Below are 17,991 nucleotides of genomic sequence, written 5' to 3'. Positions count from 1 at the left end.
AGGATCAGGGATCCTGGGATAGCTTTACTCCCCACCCACAGGCCTCAGTGCCACCAGGTGCGAATAGCTGAATGTGGGGCCCTGGCCTCAGCCCCAAGGCCCCGAGGCTGGAACTGCACTGAAAGCCCTGAGCCTCTGCCAGGGCTGCCAGACCTGATCTCTGTGTGAGAGCAAGAGAAGGGCTTGGATGAAAGTCTGGGCCAGCAGGCATCGGGCGGCCCAGGCCAGCACCTCTCAGTACCCATGACCGGTCAGTGCTCGGCACACGCCCAGGGCTCTCCTAGCCACCCCTTCCTCCTGTGCCCCAGCCGGGACACCCCCAGATTCTATCGCTGGCTTCCCTACTCCTCACCCCCCACTGCTGCCCTGAGCCGATTCCCCCCGGAAGTGCCACCGTGACCCTTCTACGAAGTCCACTGTGTGGTGACACATCCTGTGCAAACCTTCCAGAGACTTCCCCAACCCCGCAAACAAACCAGAGTCCAGAGCCGCCACAGTGGCCTCCCTGACCTCGGCCCCACCCTGCTCATGGCCCCCCTCAGGGCCTAGCCTGTATACCTGTCCGTGCTTCCTGCTGGGACACCCGCCTGGCTCCCAAGGGCCTCAGTCCACAAGCAAGCCGCCTGCCCCCTGCCCTGCTTCAGGCTTGAGCCCTCAAGCACACAGTTTACATCCCTGCAACTCCACTTTCTGCTCTGGTCTCTGCGCCCCACAAATCCCCACAGCCCAAGGCCACCGATGACCAGTGACCGTCCTCGGGTGGCCCTGCCCCTGGCTGCCTGGAAGCCGTGTGAGCCGGTCCCACTGTGTGACACTGCCCGCGGGCCACAGCGAGCGCCTCACCTTCCCCCGTAGCTCCTCTTCCACCTTTGGCCGCCGGCACGTGGGAACTACCTGTCACTGGGGACCCCAGGTTGTGTCTCTGGCGGGGGGCCCCTGAGCCTCTGCAAGGGCCCCGCTGTCTCCGGCGCCCACGCTCAGCCATCTGTGGCCTCTGGGTGGGCCTCTGCACCGCCCCCGGGGACAGGTGCCTGCTAAGCAGTGTGGCGTGTGGGCACGGAGGTGCTGAGAGCCATGTCTGGCACCGCCTACAGCCTCCATATTCAGCTTCGTTCAGGGGGTTGGGGGGGGAGGCCTCGTGTGGCCCGCGCCCATCTGCTGTCCCGTTCTGTGCCAGGCACCCACGGCGCGGCCCAGAGGGGAGTGGTGGAGGCAGCCCCCAAGCAGGGCGCCAGGTCCCCACTGTCTCGGTGGCACTCATGCGGGTCGGCTCCTCTGAGAAGAACAGAAATGACTCAGAGGAACGACACCGAAGGTGGGAGCCCATGGGCAGGTTCTGGGTCACCTGTGACGAGAGGGCTGCTCGAACCTGTCACTGGCCTCTGGGAAACTGGCTGCCACTATTTAAGGAAAAAGCTCCTTAAAAGTCTCCCTGCAGAGATGACAGTGAGCCATCTTTTCTAAATTTCAAGATGGTTTTCATCACCCTCATTTCTCCCCCAGGCACATAGATCCCGCTGCTGAAGGCGGAAAACACTCCCTCCCTGCCTCCTCTCTGTTTTGGTCCCCGATTCTTCAACACGGAAGCGGTCACGTGAGAAGGCGTTAAACGACCTACACAAACACATACTTTGACCACAAAGAGCAGTAATTAAACCTTCTCTGGGTTGGAACCAACTCTCTGAACTGAGAGCTGGGGAAATACCAACATGAAAGTCATATTTTAAAAACAGAGGTAACAGGGGGCACCTGGGTGGCTCAGTCGGTTGAGCGTCCGGCTTCGGCTCAGGTCATGATCACGCAATTCGTGAGTTCGAGCCCCATGTCGGGCTCTGTGCTGACAGCTCCGAGCCTGGAGCCTGCTTCAGATTCTGTGTCTCCCTCTCTCTCTGCCCCTCTCTGCCCCTCCCCCGCTTGTGCTCTGTCTCCCTCTCAAAAATATACATAAAGCAAAACAGAAGTAACTAGATAGAGGATTGGGGATGAGGGCTACAAAATAACATCTTTTTGTAATTTAGTAATCCAGTGACCATAAAAGGGTTGTAGTAGGTTTCTAAGACACTGAAACAAAATTGTTTATTTTCTGGGGCTGACCCTGGCTGACTTAGCGACATGCACAGTGTGATGGCCACACAAATGTCATCTGGAGACAGAGAGTTAAGTGATTTCTGGATCAACATTCCTAGAGACGCGTGTGCATCTACACGCACAGCTGACGCCGACCCATACACTGGAATGTCCGGAATCCTGGTGCTCTGGGGAACACTGTTTGAAACCTGTCTCCAGTTCAAGGAACTCTCTGAAGGTGTGCTCAGAGCACAGTTGTCCGGCCCTCGTTACACAGTTAATCCATAAAATGGAGCAGCTCAGCCTGACCGACTCCGTCTGCCTGGCAATGGCAGAAACCAAGCACAGGTGTGTGTACTGATAACCCCAGAGCACAACTCGGGGAGGCTGGCAGCGAGCACAGGCCTCTTGCTGCCAGGCTGCTCCTATGAGGTCTGGACGCAGGGGCTCCAGACAGGGGTAGTGAAGGCCACCCCTTCGGTAAGTGTTGGGGACACTTGCGAACATCCTGCAAGAATAGACGTTTCAATGAAAAATATGTAGGAAGGGCCAAACTTGAAGGAAGGACACTTGTCCACACGTCCTTCCAGAACACTCTGCGTGGACTTGTCCCCACCCCCAGGACCCACCCACTGGTGTGCCAGGCTGATGACCCCCAGCTGCCCTGCCCTGGGCTACCTGCTTTCTCCCCCTGCGGTGCGGCGAGAACGGGCCCAGCCCTGTTCCCTCTGGCCTCCGCGGGTTCCGTGCCCTGTGAGCTCCTCTCAGCTGCGGAAGTATGTGGGACACACGAAGGCTGGTTCAGAGACAGCTGGCCATGCCGTGGTCAGTGCTGCACCTCCCAACGGCCCACTCTGTTCCTGATCCCTGGGTGAGGTTGCAGCCTGGACATGCCCCCGCCTGCTAACCTTCCCTTCACCCCTGCACCCCCCGACCTCCTGCCTCTGCTTACACCCCAAGGGGCATGCTCATCGTCCTCTCCCTGCTGAACAGCTCCTCCTCCCCTTCTGACTCTTGTCCAGTGTCACCTCCACCGGGAAGCCCTCCTGGGGCTCACACTGCTTTGTCTTCTCCATCAGTGCTCAGCACCTTGTGCTTAGACTCCAGGAAGTGGCACAAGGCAGGAACTCACTACCTTGTTTAATGCAGTATTATTTTGCCATGTGTGGCATATTTACTGGATGCCCTAAAGACCCTGCATCGCCGGATATGTCGCCTTGCACCCTGTCTGCATGCACGGATGACAACGGCCTCCCGGCAAGAACCACATTCCTGCCCCGTGCAGACTAAGAATGCCTAGAGCCGGAACCTTCTTCAGCAGCGTGCTCTACGGTATAGACGGAGCTTGAACTGGGCTGGCTCAAAACGTAAACCCGTACACTGTTATAAATACCCAAATGCTCACACACACTCTCACACACACGTGGTCTAGGACAGGTGGGCTAATGTGTGAAACGGAATCCTAGCTCAGGTAGTTCTCAAAAGGTTTGTTCATCCAAGGACGGTGCAAACTTTGAACCAATGTATCCTCATTCTATGTCTCCTTGTTTCCACCTTTGTCCACCAGCTGTGCCCACGACATGACAGCCCACTGGCTGTGACCACGACTGTGATAGGCCACTGGCTGTGACCACATGACAGGCCACTGGCTATGACCACAACATGACAGGCCACAGGCTGTGACCACGACGTGACAGGCAAGCGCCCATTGCCCCCAACACCTCAGAGCTGACACAGACACAGAACGTCTGATTTTGGGGACTCTGGGTTTTGTCTCCCTGTGTTCTATTTCAAGCCAAGCTGAAGGCATCCAACAAGGAGAAAGAACACCTCACAACAGGGGGGTTCTGCTCACGAGCTGCCCACATGGTGGTGGGAATAGCCGCATTACAGCATGTTACGTAAGTGCCGTGTCTCACTCGGGTGGCCAGACACATTTGGAGATGGAGCCTCGGTGCCACCAGCTTGCTTTCATCGCACCTGTGGCAGCTGGTGGCCCAGGTGCCCTGGGGACCGTCCACAGTACAGGGCAGGGGAACACACCCTCTCCAGGGCGCTGGCCTGGCTTCCCCAAAGCCCCCGGGTGGAGCACAGGCCAGCCGCAGCTAGTGGTGCAGGTTCACAGCACCGGGCGTTGGCACTGGTGTGCCTGCTCTGTCTCCTGCCTCCTGTCCCCACGGCAGAGCCACGGTGGTCACACCCCACACCCTGGCTTGGAAATGGCACACGCACAAGAAAGGAAATGGGGCCTGCCTCACAGCCTCCTGACCTCCCCGCAGGATGGGTCGGCACCGCCTCGGGCCCCCCTGGGTGTTGGCCACCTCTGGTCATATCCCGCATCACGGCATTCTGTCAACTGTCACCACCCCACTTGGCTGATACTTCCAGCTCATTCCCTGCTGATACCCCCAACACCCAAAGCCTCATACAGCGGCGGGAGCACGGTAGAGTCCCAGGACACGTGGTAAGTACACGCACAGCATGGTTGGCCCTATATGATCAATGCATTCTTAGATCAGAAAGAATTGAAGCTACCGAGAATTCTTGGAGATTCTGCTGGGAAAATGTTAACTTCGACAATTTCTAAACCACCACGGGGGAACCCCAAGACTTCTAGGAAGAAGGATACTTCAAAAACCTGTATTTTTATTACGTAAGAATCTGTGCAAACATTAAAACTCAAACAGCAACTTTTCGGTTATGATTTCACAAAACAAAGTTTTAAAGGTGAGTCAGCATGTTTTAGAAGTCCACCTGGTCACAAAGCCAATGACAAAGGAAACCGCGATTGCCCTTGGCAGGTGGAGAGCTCTGTCCCCACCTCCCCCCAACACAGGTAGGTCCTCCCGGACCACACGGATGGCCCGCAGGGCACATTTGCAGGTACTTCAGTTCTTAAAAATAATTTATCTATTTCTTCAAAACTATCCTGTGTCTGGGGACTCTCCTGTTTCTAGCCAGGAGCGACTGATGGCTGTGAGAGATATTTACGGCCAACCTGTCTCGCCCGGGCCTGGCCGGGTGCCTGCCACACGCAGATGGGCTGCACTTTGAGGAAACTGTGATGTGCTGTGATGAGTAGTGGTGTCTTCCAGAGCGGGAGACCATGTGGACCACGGCACTGCGGGGATGCAGGGAGGCGGGGACGCAGGGAGGAGAAAGATGAGCAGAGGCTGCCTGCCGTGCAGGGGCGAGGCCTTCCAGGGAGCAGCGTGTGTGCAGAGGGGCAGAAGGGCAGTTCCCAGCATAGGGGAGACACCCGTGACCATCACGGCAAAGAGGCTGACTTGTGCACTTGCCACATGGTGACATGCCTGAGCGGGAGTCAGATCCATGGTAGATAAATGTAAAAAAACTGGAGAGATTATTTAGATTGGAAAAATGTTATTACAACAGTGTTACCTTCTTTTTTTAAACGTTTATTTATTTTTGAAAGAGAGAGAGAGAGAGCACATGAGCAGGGGAGGGGCGGGGGGGGGGAGAGAGAGAGAGAGAGAGAGAGAGAGAGAGAGAGAGACAGAATCTGAAGCAGGCTCCAGGCTCTAAGCTGTCAGCATAGAGCCCAGCTTGGGGTTTAAACTCATGAACCTCAAGAGGATGACATGAGCTGAAGTCAGATGCTCAACTGACTGAGCCCCCCAGGCGCCCCAACAGTCTTATAAACAATGACATACTTGACTAGTTACGTGTTGACATTCGACCCAGGACGGACTTACTGACTTAAGAAATTTGTCTTAAGTCTACTGTGCATCTGTCCCACTGGTTCTTACAATTTAATTCTTAATTTAGCCTGCCATGTGACATCACATGCAAATGTATTTTTAAATTTAAAATAATGAAATGGACATGCTGGCTATTTACTGCTGACGGCATATCAAAAGTACTCGTAGGCCTCACGGGATCTTAAAGGAAAGCTGATTCTATAACAAGGGACAGGGAACAGGAGGTGTACCAAGCGGTGTAGGGAGATACTTTCTCAGAAAGACAAGGGGCGCCCCCCGCGGCCCAGGGACAGGTTTGCAGAATGATGGCAAGTGTAGCAATCTAGCAGGTGCAAGCCTTAGGTGCTGTTTCCATGGACGATGAGCCATCTTGGGGGGAGGGACTGGTTCTTCACCCCACCCAGAGCCACGGCACAGTGGCCTCTCAGAGGCCCGGAGGCAAAGATGGTTTGAACACAAGACCCAGAGCGAGAGTTTAGGAGAATTTCATTCCATTGGGGGTTGGGCTCTTAAGAGTCGTCCCAGCCGGCGATCCGGCCGCGGGTGCTCTGGTCTCCCTGCTGCCGTAAGTCCCTGGGCTGCCGGGCGTGAGGGCAGGCGAAGCGCTCCACTCGGAGCTCGTGGGTAGGCCCCTTCCCTCTTGTATTACTGCAGGCTGAAAACAGCCACAGCCACGACCACGGAGCTGCCGTCCTTCCGCGTGTAAGGTGGCAGTGGCCAGATGCAGAGGTGGGCTCCAGGAAGGCCCAGGCATCTCATTTAGCAGGAAAACTAAGGGATGAGTATGGCCCTTTTGAAAAGTAGAAAGTCAATTTGAAAGGGGCGTTCAATACAATTTCAAACCTGTAGCCTGAAGATTCCCTTCTATCCTGGACATCCCATAGCTCAGGGCCTTGTGCTGCATGTAAGAGTGAAGACGCATTGGGGCACCTGGGGGGCTCAGTTGGTTAAGCATCCAACTTTGGCTCAGGTCATGATCTCGTGGTCTGTGGGTCCGAGCCCCGCGTTGGGCTCTGTGCTGACAGCTCAGAGCCTGGAGCCTGCTTTGGATCCTGTGTCTCCCTCTCTCTCTGTCTCTCCCCTGCTCACGTTCTCTCTCTCTCTCTCTCTCTCTCCCAAAAACAAGTAAGTATTAAAAAGAATGAAGACACATTAGGGGTGTCTGAGGGAGCTCAGTGGGTTGAGCATCTAGCTCTTGATTTCAGCTCAGGTCATGATCCCAGGGTCATGGGATTGAGTCCTGAGTCAGGCTCCAGGCTGAGTGTGGAGCCTGCTTGGGATTCTCTCTCCCTCCCCCTCCCTCCCCCCTCTCTCTACCCCTCCCCTTCTAGTGCCCTCAATCCCTCTCTCTCCCAAAAAAAAAAAAAAAAAAAAAAGAACGAAGACACATTAAATCCTCAGCATCCCACATAGTCCACAGTCAGAAACAGACTGGTGGAATTGTTTTTAAATGATCACAGGCCCCCTAAGAGTGAAGTCATTTGAGAACACACACGCACACACACACACACACACACACACACACACCATGCACACACATGTGCACCTGCTCCAACAAGTCAAACAGACCAAGGGGTCATGGGTCCCTAGTGCCCCCTGGCCCTGCTGCAGGCAGCCTGGCTGGAGCACCGCACGGCACGGGCCAGCAGCATGCAAACCACCACCAGGCAGATGGACAGGTAGGAAAGAGAGACAGTGCTATCACCCGGCGGTCACCCAGCCCAGGGGACGAGCAGAGGAGGGCGTCACAACCCGGGCACCGACACTTACGGCTATTCGCAGGACCGACGCCTTCACTGACGTCCATTTGTCCTGCCTTCTGTCTATGACCAGGATGAACCCAATGCCAGCATCTTGCAAGCTGAAACAAGGAGGAGAGAGATCTACAATTAGTGTGCACAGGCCACAGGCTTTTGTGAACTCTCTGGGCAAACCTTACAATCAGATGGCTCCTCCCAGAATTCCTGTGCCATTTCTGTGCTGCACGGTAAGCTGTGGGCCAAGTCAGCATCCGCACACCATAGAACGCGGCATTTCCAGGAGCCCTGTCCAGGCAGCTTCTAGAACCTGCTCTTGTCTGGAGACGGGCAGGTACTTCCTGTGTGTCGCTCATTCCCAGCCCAGCCCAGGCCACTGCACAGGGCAGAGACACTGGCAGACACCTCCCCCCCCTTTCCAAAGACTTCTCTTCCAGCATAAGAGCCAATGGTTCTCCTTTCCCGGTTGACCAGCTGGCTAAGCCCTCCAAAACAAGTGCTGTGACCCGTACGTCAGGTTAGTCCTGGCATCTGAGGCCACCGTGTGTGTCTACGTTATAAAGTCCTTCTGCACGGCATTGCTGTGCTTCTGGGACAAGACCCTCGAGGTGTCCACAGGCTCACAAGCATCTGCTGGGAGCAGGAGACAAGAAATGGCTCCTTGCAGCAGCAGCATCTGTGATAAAGATGACACTGAGACACTGTGCAACGACAGCCCCATCCTGCCCTCTGAGCTCAGCGCAGGAACCTGAGTCACAGCGTCCAATGGGGAGGCCCGCTTCCGCCGGGGAACTTCACGCCCAAGCCGCTTGTGCAGCTGTGGCCGCCAGCCAATCCACACGGAGGGAAGAGGGTGCTGACTTGACGCTGAATTGCAAGTCCGTGAACAGAGGCAAGGAGGCCACTTTCGGGTCTTGGAGGAAATCAGAATTACACGGAGCACACGCAGACGGTGCCGTCTGGAAGTGCTCTGCTGGCTGGGCCATGACGCCCACGTGTCCCTCTTACACCCAATGGGGGTCATGGTGACGCACAGAATGCATGCGCAGGGGTGCTGCTGGCTCTGTGTCCTCACCCACACCCGCCCGTTTATAGCAATCTGCACAGACGCCAGCTTTCGTTCAGAGCAGCCTTTGTGCCATGGAGACGAGAGCCCCTGTGTGCCCACATGGTGAGAGACCAGTGATGGTGTTTCTGAGCGGCATGGGGCACCCCCAATGGCACTGTTTCTGAGCTGGTTTAGTTCTCTTGCCGGGAAGGTTTGTCACTTGAGCCTCAGTGCCAGGGGCCTGGGCTCCCCACACACTGCAGCCAGCGTGCCTGGTGTAGGCTGGGCAGCCCAGTGAGGCAGCTGTGGGGACAGAAGCCCTGGTCCCGGGCTGAGTCCCAAGCTGTGTCCAGGGCCGGCTTCGGGGGCCCAGAGCTCTGTACCGTCGTGGGCACGCACTCTCTCTGCGTGGCCCCAAGCAGGTGTTGGCTTGTGTTGGCCTAGCCCTTAGTCAGTGGGAGGCAGTCCCAATTCTGTCCCGGGGGAGCCGGGCCCACGGCCGGGACAGGAGGAAACGGTGTCTCGGGAATGATGGAGCTCTATCCATGCCACGTGCTCTGCTGAGACTCCCCCTCCCGACCAGCCACACACCCTCCTTCAACGTTCCGACACCAGCCTCTCCACGAGGTCCACCTGCGATCCTCCGAAGCCCTGAGCTCATACTACTTCCTGGGCTCTTTCTGACGTGGAGGAGAACGGAGGGCCCAGCGACACTTGTCCACACTGTGCATGCCACCAGCCACTGGCAGATCCATCCCATTTTCCAGGAGGGGCAGGAGGCGGGAGAGGGCTCCAGGCCCCCCTCAAGGCCCCACGAATCATCTCCCTTCCCTCCCTCCCAACATGGGCACCAAAACAGCGTCCCCTGCTGGGAGGGTTCAATGGGGGTGTTTCTGTAAACCCACCCAGTGCCTGGAAAGCATGGACGTCACACTGCCTTGTTCCCGAGAGCACCAGGGCCCGACTCAGGGTCTCCCCTTCTCCCTGAAATGGGGCTTTGATCCCGGTGGGGTCATCCTGTCAACCACGATGGGTAGGTTCCCTGCACCATTCCACATCAGCCCTCAGATGCCACTGGTTTGAGCTTCTGAACCCGGAGCATTCTCTCCTGTGGCCCAAACATACCCCATTCCTGATGCAGAGCCCACTGTGCTGGCCACACGGTGACCCCAATGCCCTCAGCGGTGTGTTCGCGATTATGCAAATACACAGGCACAGGCAGGGCCAGTGCACTGGCCACCCAAGGCAGGGTGGCCCCAATGCCTCCCCAGTGTCCCTTCCACACTGTCATGGTTGTGATGGGAGACCAGCATTACAAGCAGGCATTGATAAGACTACAACAAAAAACAGCTCAGGTTAAAAAAATGAAATTACGATTGGACGTGAAACGTCGAAGGAACCGTACATCGACCGGAACACTGCTCTGCGCTCATCGTGCTGCAGCCACCATGTGCTCAGCCACTGGCCCCCTTCTCCCTGGCCAGGCTGGGACCCGCTTTCTGGGGGGAGGATTTCTTGTGCTTTGGGGCTGCCATGGGCAGATCCCTGTCCTTTACTCCTCACGGCAGCCCCATGAGGTAGGGACTGCAACCTCTCCAGCCCAGAGAGGAGGAAAGCAGGCACAGAGAGACTGGATCGCTTGCCCAGCCTCACACAGCACAATGCGGAGTGGGTGAGCCCCGTGGTCTGGCTCTGGGTGCTCCCAGGCACCTGCAGGCTGCCTCCCAGGCCAAGTCTGCCCCATAGGAGGAAGCAGACGCTCCCACCCGTCTCGTTCCCAGGCTGTCTCCTACACGGGGCCCCTGCACCACACCCAGGTGTAGGGGGGCATGCTGAGGGAAACTGGACCCCAGAAGCAGACAGTGAGGCTACCCACAGGCCAGGACCCGGCCGGGGGCCCAGGAGCCCCCTCTTGCACACCTGTTTTTGTCTACCACCACATCAGTGAACACTGGCCCACAGGTGCACAGACTTAGGGAGCAGAAGCACCCTCAGGACGGGGAGACCTTTCTGGCCTCCACCGTGCCCACACAACTGCTGCCCGGGGCTGCCCTAGCAGCCGAGGCCAGCAGGGTCCTGTAGCTCCACCCCCGCTTTGAGAAGGAGGGTCTGGCTGTGCCCACCCAGGAAAGGACTGAGTGGAGCCCTGCTTCTGGCCCTCACCCACAGGTCTCTGACCTCACAGGCCCGGGGGACAGGGCGGGTCATGCTTGGATCGCTGAGAAGCCACCCTTGGGCTGGTGGCACTGAAGGTGGTGGTGGTGGGAGAAGCAGAGTGCATAGTCTGAGGCTGGCAGCCACACAGAAGTGTCCCCCTTACAGGGCACACACGGCCCGGCAGATGCGCAGGCACTGGTCTCCAACCCCGGAACAGCTGGCACGCAGGGGCCGCCCTGGCCAGCTGCCTGGCAGCTGAGTGAGGCAGATGATCTCACTTTTGGCGCAGTCACAGAGCTCGTGTAAACTCTTGTTTCTGGGATTCAGCCACTCACTGGTGCCCTCTCCAACACCTGGGTGGCCCCTGCAGGCAGCTTCGCCATGGGGGTGCAAGCTCTCCATCACTGGCGGGAGTGGGAGCAGCCCGAGAACAGTCTAGAGGCAAGGGTAAGGTTGCTGTCATTGTCCTGATCCCGGCCAAGCCCCATCTTGTTCCCGGCCCCTGCAGGGACTCGCCTGTTTACAGCAGTTGGTCACAGAGCAGGGGCAGGTGCAGATACACAGAGAAACCAGGATTACAGGTGGGGGACAATGGAGGGGCAGGGCCGGCGCCTCCCTAGGACACAACCTGCCGTTTCTCAAAGTGCCCTGTGCACAGGAGACCCCCGAGCTGGTTCAAACGTGGATTCGGGCTCCGGAGGCGTCAGTGAGGCCCCCTTTCTCACGAGCTCCCAAAAGCTGCCCCTGGTCCAGGGCCACACCTGTGGGCAGGTCCTGCAGACGCACCCTGCGCACTTTCTGTGACCGTGGAGGCCGCCTCGGGCCTGGGTCTCTGTCCTGGGAGAGCCCTGAGGAGGGTCTGACCCGGGCTTGGTCGGGGTCAGCAGGGAAGGGAGGATGAGGGAGGGAGGGAGAGCCGGGCATCAGCTGACCCCAGGCTCACAGGTGACATCAGCGGGAGGAAGCCCCTCGATGCAGCTGGGAGGGGGCGATGAGAGTGATGCGGGCGGGAGGGGGTGCGCACTGGTGCCATGTGTGGGAGAGGGCGTTGGGAAGAGGTCCCGGGGCACCAGAAGGATAGGGCCGCTTCATGTCTGAGACAGCTAGAGGGGCACCCCTCCCACCCCTCCCGTCCCCATCTCCTCTGCTCCTTCCCCCCCAACTCGCCCCCTGCCCCCCCTTTCCAGACCCCCGCCAGGACCCTGGACCCACCCCTTACCTGATCCCTCCACCTCCCACAGCCCTCCCTACCCCACTGGGTACCCCTCTTCCTGCCCCTGGTCCCCCCCTCCAGCCCCATCCCCTTCTTCTGGGTGGCTTCCATAGGGCGGCAGGGCTCTCAGGACACAGCTCAGGGAGGGCAGGTCCCCAGGGCAGCCTGTGACCCGCGCTGACCACACGTGTGTTTGGGGCGCATGGGGCGCCTTTATCAGTCCTGCGACCCAGGCAGGACTCCCAAGTTCAGGGGCTGCCACGCGCAGGTTCCAGGGACCCGTCACTCCCTCTTATCTGCGGCCATGGCCACGGCCATGGTCACGGGGTCCCAGCCGGCACAGGGACTGGAAGGTCTGAGGGGCTCAGAGCATGGGAACTAAGCGGGGGGCTTCTCTCTCCAAACCCAGGTGATGGGAGGGTCTTGAGGAAGCCCCTGCTCCGGGCCAACGCCTATCTGTCTTCCCTGGAGCTCAGTCCCGATTTTCAACCACAGGAGGGAGCAGAGGGTTCATGGGAGGCCATGCCCCGCCCTGCTGGGCACTCTGCCCCTTCTGGGAGAGACCCCCCCCCCCCACGCTGCCCCCAGCAGGAGCATCCCCCGAGAGGGGCTGACCTGGTCCTTTTGGGCACTGTGTCCCCTCTGGGAGAGTACCCCCCATCTCTGTCCCCAGTAGGAGCGTTGCCTGACGGGGTGACCCGATGAGACTCCTCTCTCTGAGGGCTCTCCGGGGAAACAGACGGTATTAAACCATCAGCTACAGAGAAGCTGTGGGCTCACCTCTCTGCTTTTCTTTTAAATTGGGAATTAGTGACCCCACTAATTTGGAAGGGCTGGGACGGTGCTCCTGGGCCGAGTGAGGACCGGAGTGTCTACTTCCCCTGCTGACATGTGCCAGTGCCTCGCCTTCCCCGGGGTCACTGCCCCAATCCCATGCCCACTCTCAAGCATCATCCACCGCCCTCCACCAGCCCTACCAGCTTTCAGTCTTCTCTCTACCAGCAGCGAAACTGTCTCAATTGTGATTACGAACCCCTTTAAAGAGGGGCGCCTGGGTGGCTCGGTCGGTTAAACGCCCAACTCTTGATTTCAGCTCAAGTCACAATCACACAGTTCGTGGGATTGAGCCCCAAGTCAGACTCCTTGCTGACGGCACTGAGCCTGCTTGGGATTCTCTCTTCCTCTCTCTCTGCCCCTCCCCTGCTCACACATGCGCCTCTCTCTCTCTCTCTCTCTAAATAAACAAACACATTTTTTTAAAGAATTAAAGAAGTTAAACTTTGTCACTATTGCCACTGAAAGATTGCATATACAGATGGTCACTGGCCAGGTGTCTGATCCTGACTCGTGACCTGCAGCAAGCAGCCTGGGAAACCAGCCCACAGTGCCAGCCACAGCCCAGCCGGCTGCGCCGTCTTCGAGAGGCCGCTCCTGCAGGAAGGTGAGCAAGGTGGGCCCTGTCTCCAGCAACGGTCCACGACGCCAACGCCCCACCCCCACCCCCGGGCAATCTGCCCCTGAGGGCAGGACAGCTTCCCCAACTGTTGTCCTGCTTCTAACCTGGGACCAACCAGAGAAAGCCCCGTGTGCTTCCCTAACCCATCCCTGGACCTGCTTCTGGTTAGCTTCCCCGGTGTCCTGGGCCAGCACCTTCCCCAGCGCGCCCCCGCCCCCCAGCTCTCCTGGGCCAGTACCTCCCCCAAGCCTCCCCCCCAAGCTGTCCTGGGCCAGCACCTCCCCCAGGCCCGCCCCCCCAGCTGTCCTGGGCCAGCACCTTCCCCAGGGTCCCTGCCCCCAGCCACCTCCTTTCTACCCTGAGCTCTCCCTGCCCCACCCACCTGAGTCTCTGCCACACTCACATGGCAGTGGCCTGGTGGATGCCCTGCTACAGCAAGCTCTGAGTCAGCAGCCCTTGCTGTTCTCACGTGGTGGCCTCACTTACGTGCCCCCCTCTACGCCAGAAGAACGGATGTGTATGTACTAAATGATGCCTCCAATATGGGGGGGGCTGTTTCATCTGGGGCTCCAGGCTTGGGTGCCTAGCGGTGGGCACCGGGCATGCAGCTCCCCATGCCTGGTGCAGGTGTGGCCTCCCCACCTTGGGGCGGAGAGCCCCTGAGCTCCCTGAGTGTTGCCCCGGCCCTGTACCCGTGTGTCTGCTGGGGGTGCACCAGCTGCTCCCTAGGGCAGGACCCTGGGGCCTGTGGGTCCCAACTGCTAGGTCAGGTCCATGTCTGGGAGCGAGGTTTTCTGGAGTGCAAACCATCACAGGTCACAGCAGGCCAGGGAACCTCACGTGGTGTAATGTCCACGGAAGGACAGAAGGTACAGCGTTTAGGAGCCAAAACAGGCGGACAGGGCATTTCTGTGCACCCACAGCTCCCGCGTGGCCTGGGGCTCACGGCCCGCAGCTGGAGGGCGGTGAGGAGGCCCCTTTCGGAGCAAAGGGCCCGTGGCTATGCCTTGCCAACATCAGGGTGGAGTGCCAGGGCTGGGGTGGATGGGCCCCGTGTAGGAGGCAGCCACAGGCTGGCACCCTTCCCAGCCCTCCCTGGTCTGTGGTGGGATGGCCTGTCAGGCGGAGCCTGTCCCTGTGCGGCAGGGGCCCCGGGTCCCTGAGGGCTGGGCTGGCCCAGGGGGCTGACTGGTGGCTGGCTGGGGGTGGGGCAGCAGGTACCCAGTGGCCAGCAGGAGCCACCCCCTCCCCAGGCCCCCTGGACCCCGCAGCACTGCCTTGTTGCCTTGTCACCCCGCATCTGACACTGGTCTATGCAAGTTAGCAGATGTGAATAAGGCCCTGTCTTCCTTTGTGAGGGACACAGGTTGAAATGTCATGGGCAGCCTTCCCTGCCCCTGTGACCCAGCTGCCCAGGTTGTCCCCTGAGCTCTCCATCCAAACCTTTCTTTCCTCGCTCTTTCTTCTCTCTTCTCGTGATTCGAACGTTTGTCCAAATACCATTTCTGCGATGTGTTTCTCTAGCACTGGTCAGTTTGTCATTCCACAAAGCAAAACACTGAATAAAACCTCCAAGTGCTTCTTAAAAACTCCCGCACACGGTAACCCATCTGTTCTTAGAGTCGCTCCGGATCCTGTCAGGGCTGCTGAGGCGCGGGGGTGCACGACATGGGCTGCAGGAGTGCGGGCATTGCCCAGGGGCCCTTTGCTACAAAGCAGTGACATCGCCTCTCCTTCACAACCAAAGGGACAGCCCATTAAAAAAAACAAAAAGAAACACACAGGAATTTCTCTGAAGAGCCTGAAATCTTGCATTTTTGTGTTCCTTATATTCAAGCTTTTCCCCTTTGCAATTTTTTTTTTTTTGACAAAAACAAACACAGAAAACCGAAGTCGTGACATCTTGGGGAATCACTGTGAGTGCGCCTGGAATCTGTGCTTGTGGCTATAGGACCAAGAACACGCAGGGATAACCAAGGCCTCGACCCGCCTGGTTTCCACGAGCCTACAGGGGGCACGCACGAGGAAGCCTGACTTCTAGCCTCATTCAGAAACAGTTCTCTACACCCACCGATAAACAGATCAATGCAGCGTGGTCCATCCAGACAGAGGGGCGCTGTCTGTTACCTGCCTGGAAAGGGAGGAGACTGTGACGCAGGCTGCACCACAGTGAACCTGGGGGACCTCGTGCTGGGGAAGACGAGCCAGATGCAGGATACATACTGTGTGTGATCCTCTCCTGGGGGGCTCCTAGAGCGTCAGACCCCTGGTGTTGGACATCGGGGAATGAGAAGGTTCTGGAGACGTGTTGCACAATGGGTACGTATTTAGTACTACTGACCTGCCTGTGCACTTAGGGATGGTAAAGATGGTTCATTATACGTTATGAATATTTTACCAAATTTTTTTCAAATGCTATTAAACCCCCAATAAACCACATAAATCCTTTAAACACATTAAAAAAAAAAAAGATGCACACTGTTAGCCAGTTCTTTGCAATCAGGGAGTGAACTGCTCCCCAGGGGTGTAAAGCCACCCCCTTGGGACCCATGCAGAGAACCTTCCGGAATCTCATGACCTGCCTTGGGCTCATGCTGCAGACCTCGATCACCGGGGTCCAGGACCTGGCCTGACTCCTGTGTCCTGACTCTCTGCTCCCAGCCCAGAGCCTCCCCGTGTCAGCCTCAGGCATCTCCTCTCCAGCTGGGGGCTGAAATGCTAGTTCACAGGCTCCTGGGCACTGTGTGTCCCCTACACCACCTCCCCCTGTGAGGGGCAGACACGCTGGCAGGGAGCAGCCTGGGCTCCATGACAGCCGTGAAGGAATGGCCTCCCAACCCCAGACCCACACCTCAGTGTGCTTCCCTCATAGCAGAATGTCATTATTTCCAAGTAAGGGCAGAGCTGTGGTCTCTCCTCTTGGGCATGGCATCAGGATAATAATCTCTTGGCCTTTTCTCTGTGAATAAGGACAGAGCCGCTGCTGTCCTGACCCCACCACCATGGCCCATGTGCTCCAACAGGCGGACCGGTCCACACCCGAGTGCCCACATGGCCACACGTGAACTGAAATATGGGGGGGGAGCCCAACCAACTACTGAACTTTCCCATTTACTTCCTTTTAATTTTTCAGTTTAAATGGCCACACGTGGCTAGCAGCTATCACACCGGATGGCAGTGACAGAGAAAGGTCATTACAACAAAGAAGAGGGCTCCAGGGGACAGGCAGTCTCTGGCTCCTGCCAGGAGTGCGTGGCCAGGAACACGAAGAAACAGGGCCCGTGCGGAGGAGGCCAGCATGGCGGACAGTGGTCACTGGGCTCCCAGAGCTTCAGACCATGTAGGACGATGGGCTGAGCAAAGTCATGGACAGCAAACGCCCTTTACTTGCTAATCACATGGCCTGGGGGGAGGACCTCTCGACAAGGCGGCGACTGAGCAGTGTGACAAATCCATCACCCTCAAGGCGGTCCCCCTCAGAACACGCAACCCAGCTACACCAGGAGCAAAGCTACTCATCATAGGGGAACCCAAGGGGGATGGAGAGCCGACAACATTGTGCTCGGCTCGGTAGGCTTGACCCGTCTACACAACAGGGTGTGATGCAGCTGTGACAGCGCAGGCTCAGAGGGGCCGCCCGGAAGGATGTGGGTGACAGGCTGCTGGATGGGAGCTGGTGGACTGGTGAGTCTGTGCTCCCAGTGTGGAGCGGGGTGCGCAGCGGGAAAGAGTGCGGTGCCATGTCCCAGTGTGGGGCAGGGGTGCGCGGCTGGAGAGCGACCCAGCATCACCCAAACTAACTCTGTGGGGAAGGAGGCAGGCAGGAGGCGGAAGCTGTCACTTCCGCGTGCGCATCTTCAATTGTCCTGCGCACACACACACACGCTTCCCACGCAGACGTCACAGGAAATCCACTTGGAAATCACACGGCAGCAGGAAGTAAGGTGTTTCCAGACCTCCTCAGGTCCGTGGGCCGTGTGCGTGCATGTGTGCATGTGCACTTGTGTGTGTGTGAGCGCATGTGGGAGAGGCTACGTGTGCCCCTCGTGGAAGCCAGCTGGGGACAGGCTCTGTCTCCCAGCAGCTCGGTGAGTGGAACTAGGTCCAGGGAAAGTCCGCATAAATGAACTCTAAGGGCTCCTGAATTATGACTTAACTGCGCTGACGAGAGATGGCAGCTGTGGAGGAAGGGGGTCCTCTGAACCCCGGGGTTGAGGTGGGGTGGGGGGTGGATAGAGCCCCCAGGGCCCAGCACAGGCGCTCCTACACGGTTGCCACCTGGAAATGAAAGTTCACGGCTGCTAAACGGGTTTTTTCACAGAAAAGCCAGAAATCTATCTTGATGTTGGCAACTCTGCTTGTGAGACCCTGTGCAAGTGTGCACGTGTGTACATGTGCATGTGTGAGTGCACACACACATGTGAATGTGTCTGTGTGAAGTGCACTCCATTTGCGGAGAGGGGTAGGATCACACTAGGTGTAGAAACCACTTCTGCCATGGTGTGGTTGGGCAAAACCAGCTCCACCAGCGGGGGAGGGAAGGTAGACTGGGGGCATGCTTGGCGGGGGGG

General features: G+C 58.0%; 1 protein-coding gene across 4 annotated transcripts in view; it reads right to left on the bottom strand.

The window, feature by feature from the left end:
• MCF2L (MCF.2 cell line derived transforming sequence like) overlaps nt 1-17,991 on the bottom strand; it is an 84,791-nt gene that overhangs the window by 28,279 nt on the left and 38,521 nt on the right. For all 4 annotated transcript variants that reach the window (XM_049647248.1, XM_049647250.1, XM_049647247.1 and 1 more), the window contains one exon: nt 7,560-7,650. In XM_049647248.1, the coding sequence (XP_049503205.1) occupies nt 7,560-7,650 (91 nt within the window). The remainder of the gene's footprint in view (nt 1-7,559; nt 7,651-17,991) is intronic.

This window comes from Panthera uncia (assembly GCF_023721935.1).
Source record: "Panthera uncia isolate 11264 chromosome A1 unlocalized genomic scaffold, Puncia_PCG_1.0 HiC_scaffold_16, whole genome shotgun sequence".
Classification (NCBI taxonomy): Eukaryota; Metazoa; Chordata; class Mammalia; order Carnivora; family Felidae; genus Panthera; species Panthera uncia.
The sequence above is the reverse complement of the archived record's forward strand: the minus strand, read 5'-3'. Positions and strand labels throughout refer to the sequence as shown.